A 6,698-nucleotide genomic window follows, 5' to 3' on the forward strand; every position below is an offset into this window, starting at 1 on the left:
CCCCCCATATTGCACATAGCGCGCGTACAGTTCACAGAAGCGCACATTGCATTGCGCTGGCGTGTCCATTGTTGCTGTGTTAATTGTGTATACTTGTAAAGACAAACGCTTTGAGCAGTATGAGGAAACACTGCCTGAATGTGATATACTGAAGTGTAACCCGCACATTAAAGCAGACCATAGATAACTGCAGCTATGTAAATGTCTCGCGCACTGGATCAGAATTGTTCCGCGGAGAAACACAAGGATCTCATTTTTCACAAAACATGACGATACAGCGGACGTACAGCTTATAACGTAAGTCATTTTTTTCCTCCTTTTATTTTTGAGGCCTTTCATATGCAATGATGTGTCTAAAGCATGCATAATGGCTACTTAATATTTAGTTTTCAACCAAATGTCGCCCCAGTTTTATTGCAGCTATTGTTTATTAAAAAAATTATAGTTATAATAAAAATCTTCCCTTAGTTCACGTTTTAGATCTTGTCTATAAAGACACGCACCAGAAATCTACGCAAAACGTTTGCATTGTAATGCAGATGCATTTGAAATATAATAAGCGTCATTTCTCTTAGCACTCGCATTGAAATGGTAGTGAAACTGAGCTCAAATGGTGAAGAGACACTGGACTACAGTGGAAGCGCATCCGAAATCGCGTGACAGCATCAGCGTGGCCTAACAAGTGACAGTCGATACAGTTGCAAATTTGTGGCGGACGTTCTTGTTTTCGTTTTCAGTGACTAGTTTAGGCCTAGATAATTGTGTGCTTTTAATATTTTTTTCCTTTTGGTGAAACATCTATGTAAGCGTTTGCTCAGACTTCGCATTAAGCGTAATTTAGCTTGGACAGTTGTTAAAACGTTGGCTCCTCCTAATTACTGCTGTGATTTCGCTTTCCAGTGAGAGAACCTGGAAATTCAGGGGCAATGAACGTAATGCGTGAAGTCATTCCACTGGATTTCACCTTCTTATCTTGTTAACTTTCACAATTTTTATAATGGTTTAAAACAATGCAGTCATTTCATTAGGTAAAGAGTTGAGCACGCCCATGCATCTGTCGCAGACTGTTGACTTGAATGTAAAACATGCCTGGAAATGATTCATGGTAATGCATGCCTGCCTGTAAATTAAAGAGAAATGCTTATTACATTAATGACGTAAATATATGAGGTCTATGAATATATGGCCTTCAGATCAATGCTCTGTTAGTTATGACCTCACCAAATGGCTAAGAATTAGCTCATAAATAATAATTAGGTTAAGGGCATATAATGAAAAATTTTACTGTTTTGACAAGAAATTGTATATTTGACAACATTACACATTGATTCAAGTGGACTCAAGTGACATTTAATTTGTTAAAATAATTCCTGCACTGACACTTTCTTTTTAAAGTATTTTGTAGGTGACTGGATAAATGACAAGCAGATGAATATTTAATATGACTTGTTTTGTGGTAACATTTCTGCCAAGAGTAGAGACGCTGTGCTTGAAATTACCTTTATATAGCTTTTAATGATAAATAAAAAAGTAAATTCCGTCACCGGTTTTGTCATTATAACATAAAAAATTACACTTCCTCAGTATTAGATCTGTGTTACATCCCTGTCATAGACAATTTTATAAAGTGGTGGGGACAAAATCAGCCATGACCACGATGACCTTTTGTTCTTTCTTTCTTTTTTTCTATCTTTCAGTAATGTATCAGACACAGTACTTGTTTGTTTTCATGGTTCAGTTATCATTTTGCTGCAACATTACTGTATTTACACAACCACACACCATTCTTTTGTGGTGATATGAGTGAAGCCTGATCATTGTTTGTAGTTGTAGTTGTAGTTTTTGTGCTCAGCCGGTACCTGGGCTCATCGATGCTGATGCTGTACATCTCCTTCACAAGCACATGCTGATGCCCGAGCGTATGCTGCTGTTCCACTGTTGTGCATGATTCATTGCAAAAAAAAAACATTACGCACGTGGTTTCTGTGTGAAATACTGCTGATAAGGTGTTTAGTGTGTGAGTTAAAGTGATTGGAGTGATGTTGACTTGCAATATGACAAATCTGGGTCAATGTAACCACCCACCCCCCTTCACTACCACAGGCTACAAAAGGCAAGACTGAAAAAAGCAAAGAGGATGGAGGATGTCATCACCAGGCTCTGTACGTGAATGTATGCATGTGGAAATAAGAGCATGGTGTGCTGGCTCTGTCCTGGGTTCTGTGTGTGTGTGTGGGTTGTGTTGTGTTGGGGTATCTGTCTGAAGTGCTGTTGTGCATGCCCCCCCCCCTCCAAGGCGAGGTCAATGGGTGATCCAGCCATGTCACATCCTGTAACTATTCTCTCTGAGCTGCTTTATATTCTCTTTTACACACACACACGCATACATTTTTTCTCTTTTTTTTCTGTTTTCAGACTTTGGCACTTTATTCATAAAGGAATAAAAATGAAAATCCTGCCATTATTTACTAATCTTCTTGTCATTCTAAACCCAAATGTCTTACTTTCTTCTGTGGACAGAACACAAACAGAACAATTGAAACCTGTTTTCCATGTTCGTTTCTATGCAGTGACATTGATGAATCCTGAGTGGACTGAAGCTTTTAAGTGTTATAAAGGATGCAGAAGCATTATAAAAGCAGTCAATCAATATAACTTGCACATATTCCAAGTCATTATCCAGGCTCCATTTTTGCAATACCTCGGAAAAAAACCAACACAAACGTTCTCCTTTTGTGTTCCACTGAAGAAAGAAAGGTGTATGGGTTTGGACGATGAATAATGGCTAGATGTTAATTTTTAACCTTCTCATGGTCTTTTCACTGACATTTCATAATGTCTAATACCAATGTTTCAAACCGTCATTATTTAGAATAATGAGCTGATCTGCTCTACTCTGTGGAGGGGTGATTAGCGCAGCCATCAGATTATATCTCTATTATTAGAAAAATTATAACATTATTCCATTTACATTTCATTACATGTTTGACTATAACAGATGTTTTCAAAATAAACTCTGTAAATGTGTGACTTGATAATCTCCAGCCAAAAAAAAAAGACTTCTCATAAACGGTCAAGAAGACAAGGACGATATACAGTCGTGATAACCAAGAATATACCATACAGAATATTATCAAATTATGTCAATATTTCCTAGATGTGACATCACTACAAAGCTACCCCCTAATTTATACAATTCTTTACACAGTTTGCCTGTGTGCTTTTAATGATTATTTTATACATTTGGTAGATGTGAATCCCTGGAATTTATGTTAAGAAGGGTAATGGGTCAGAAGGATTTTTCTGTTATATTAGGACTTCTCTTACTGACAAGTCTGTAACATACCCTTGTGCTGTTCTTTATTGTTTTACAGTGTTTAATTACAAGTAAGGTTGTGAATGACTAACAGAAGGCTTTCTTCTGTGCTTAACTCATCACAATTGTTAATGTAATTCTGTGTGCTGTGACTAATATTAACTGTACGTGCAATATTCACATAATGTATGTGTCTTCTATGTGCACATTTAAAAAATTGCATAAGTAACAAAATGAATGGGCACTGTGATATTAATTTGTTTTTTTTCTTTCTGCATCCTAACCACACAGCTTTGCTCAGCCCCAGATGCCTCCGCTCCCTCTTGACGAGCGCATAGTGGTTATTCAGCGCCCCAAAAGTTTGGCCTTGCGCGTGGCCTCCCCACCAACCACATCACAATCTTCCTCACACCGCCCAGCCACTCACAACGAGCCTCCACCCCACTTACCACAACACTCATTACCCTGTTCCCATCCAGGTTCCAAGTACTTGTCTCTGGAATGCAAGCGCAGGCAATCATCCCATGTTCAAAGAGATAAAGGAGAACGAGGTGCTCCCTTTGAGGGCAGCGGCCACAATGCTAGCCATTGTCACAGCAATGGGACAGTAACTTTAGGTCCCAGACCTCACAAGCACACGCATACCATTGACATTAAAGTGTCTTTGGACAAAGGTGGAAGAGGAGGATCTTACATAGACAAAGGCCGCAGTAGTAGTCTTACCCGAAGTGGAAGCATCAAGGGGAACAGAACTAAACGGGTGTCCCTGCACTTGGATCCAGGGCAAGGTGAAAGGAAATGCAAAGGAAAGTCTTCCGAATCAGTGGAGAAGCACCAGAACCATCATCAGAGTCAAAACAGGACTCAGCACAGTAGCCATCATCCAAACCAACTTACAGTCTCTCCTGGAGGGATCTTGGAATTTGTACCAGCGCAAAGACAACAGTCAAAATCCAAGCCAACAAGAGAGAGAGACTTGTCATCAAAGTCTTGCTCTGCAACTACCAGCTACCCATTGCACAGTGAGAGGAACGTATCATCTGTAGGAAATAAAGAAAACTCCAAACTGGGACCTGGCCACCAACTGCCACATGCCCACAGCCTATCCCATCACCACAGTTCAGCCCCATTACCCCATGCTGCCATCCTAAACCCTCACTACCCTGCTGTACCACCCTCACTCCCTTCCCGAGCCCCTTCCTCCTACCAGCACAGTCAACCCCGTCCCTCACACACTAGAGAACATCGGCCCCAAATTCTTCACGCATTGCCCCTCTCCCCTACTTCCTCCCAAGGAGGCTTCCCCAGTCCTGACCACACATGTACAATTGACTTTTCCCATCCCTGTGGCTGTTGGAGGTTGGTGCGTTGTAGAAGAGGTAGAGGTCACTCGGCTGGCTGCCACGGTCATAGTGCAAGCCCATCCTCTTCATTTTCTCACACCCAAGGAACAAGTGCTGCCAACAGAGGTGGCGGAACCATGGGATTGAAGACTTTAGGAGGGTGTCTGTCAACTGCTTCCACCACCAACACCTCCTCTTCCAACAGCACTGTCTCAGACTGTCGCACAGGGCTGCTCAGACCTTTGGGTTGTGCATCCTGTTCTGGAGAAGCTGGAGGTTTTGAGAGCCCTGCTGCTTTCCGTAAGAAACTGGTTGGGGGTTGTTTACCCTGTACCACCCTCACTCCCTTCCCGAGCCCCTTCCTCCTACCAGCACAGTCAACCCCGTCCCTCACACACTAGAGAACATCGGCCCCAAATTCTTCACGCATTGCCCCTCTCCCCTACTTCCTCCCAAGGAGGCTTCCCCAGTCCTGACCACACATGTACAATTGACTTTTCCCATCCCTGTGGCTGTTGGAGGTTGGTGCGTTGTAGAAGAGGTAGAGGTCACTCGGCTGGCTGCCACGGTCATAGTACAAGCCCATCCTCTTCATTTTCTCACACCCAAGGAACAAGTGCTGCCAACAGAGGTGGCAGAACCATGGGATTGAAGACTTTAGGAGGGTGTCTGTCAACTGCTTCCACCACCAACACCTCCTCTTCCAACAGCACTGTCTCAGACTGTCGCACAGGGCTGCTCAGACCTTTGGGTTGTGCATCCTGTTCTGGAGAAGCTGGAGGTTTTGAGAGCCCTGCTGCTTTCCGTAAGAAACTGGTTGGGGGTTGTTTACCCTGTACTCCCCTATCCTCATCTGCACCTCTTAGAGCACTCCAGAGTTGTGTCAGTGGGTGCAATCCCAAAGCAAGCCAAACTGGCAGCTCCACATGCAGTTACTGCAGTAGTGACCCCATTGTAGTGACCTTTAACCCGCACAGAGGGAATCCTCCCAACATGGGGCGTAATATTGGTGCACATACCATGGGAGGATACCAGCTTGATGATGACGATTACAGTGTACGTACAATTTGGCCGGAGGAGCTAGCAAAGAAGATGACTCGCTCTAAAACCCAACCTATCCACCACAATACAGGTATTGGAATGGGCTCAAGGAGAACCTGCATGGGCCACAACCAGAATAGTGGCAATGGTGGCAATCCTGTAATCCTGGACTGCCGGAACCTTATGGAGTTCACTCGTTCCCAGTTGACAGATCAGGCAGGACGACGGAGGCTCCAGCAAGGCAAAATGGCAGTTTTGGACTTTATTGGATCAGGAAATAGTGGGGACCAGGGTAGAGATTCCCTCAAGCGGCTTTGGAACAAAGGAGCAGATGCTTGCATGAGGGATAGCAACGGGTTTGATGATGAAGTGCTTCCACAATCCCCATCCCTTCGCTCTCCGTCTCCAGATTCCCCTCCATCCTTCTCACCCCCACCCTCTGCTCCTAGCACACTTATTAAGCCCAAATCCAAACAGCGAGAGAGGGAGGGGGGACACACCTTACCGTCTACAAAGTCGCTCCACTTGGTCCTCAACTCACTCAACAGAGAATGTGCACTGCCAAGCAGGTGTGTCCCGCTCCGCTACTATAGTCATTGCTTACCTAATGAAGCACACCCTCATGACCATGACTGATGCCTATAAGTATGTGCGGGGCCGGCGGCCAATAGTCTCCCCCAACCTCAACTTCATGGGCCAGCTGCTAGAGTTTGAGAGAGACCTCAACTCTGGGTTAACACCTCGCATCCTCACCCCCAAACTGAGTGGCCTGGAAACACAAGTTTAAAAGGATGGTGCAAGAAAGAAAATTGTGAGAAAACGAGCGGGAAGAAGGAGATAAATAGAAGATGGAATTGGTGGAAAGAAACGGATGGATAAAAAAATAAGGATAAGAATAAAGCCGTTTAACAATAGCAAGCAGTTGAAATTGAGGATTTCGAGAGAGAGATGACAGAATTATCTAGATGATGAAAGCAGTCAAAAAGAAATAGAGGAAA

General features: G+C 43.5%; 1 protein-coding gene across 1 annotated transcript; it reads left to right on the top strand.

The window, feature by feature from the left end:
- The first annotated feature begins 154 nt into the window (after positions 1 to 154).
- LOC107568295 (uncharacterized) lies at positions 155 to 6,336 on the top strand. Its single transcript, XM_016254226.1, has 3 exons — positions 155 to 297; positions 3,608 to 4,935; positions 5,441 to 6,336. The coding sequence occupies exons 2-3, from the start codon at positions 3,624 to 3,626 to the stop codon at positions 6,334 to 6,336; spliced, it is 2,208 nt and encodes a 735-aa protein (XP_016109712.1). The 5' UTR covers positions 155 to 297; positions 3,608 to 3,623.
- The last annotated feature ends 362 nt before the right edge of the window (positions 6,337 to 6,698 follow it).

The sequence above is a fragment of the Sinocyclocheilus grahami genome, unplaced genomic scaffold (genome assembly GCF_001515645.1).
Source record: "Sinocyclocheilus grahami isolate Dianchi unplaced genomic scaffold, SAMN03320097.WGS_v1.1 scaffold1233.1, whole genome shotgun sequence".
Classification (NCBI taxonomy): Eukaryota; Metazoa; Chordata; class Actinopteri; order Cypriniformes; family Cyprinidae; genus Sinocyclocheilus; species Sinocyclocheilus grahami.

Excerpts from the sequence above, each read along its gene's own strand:
- LOC107568295 (XM_016254226.1), top strand. The coding sequence starts at position 3,624 with ATGCCTCCGCTCCCTCTTGACGAGCGCATAGTGGTTATTCAGCGCCCC. Across the intron at positions 4,936-5,440 it reads CTGTTCTGGAGAAGCTGGAG|GTTTTGAGAGCCCTGCTGCT; the intron begins GTTTTGAGAGCC and ends GAGAAGCTGGAG.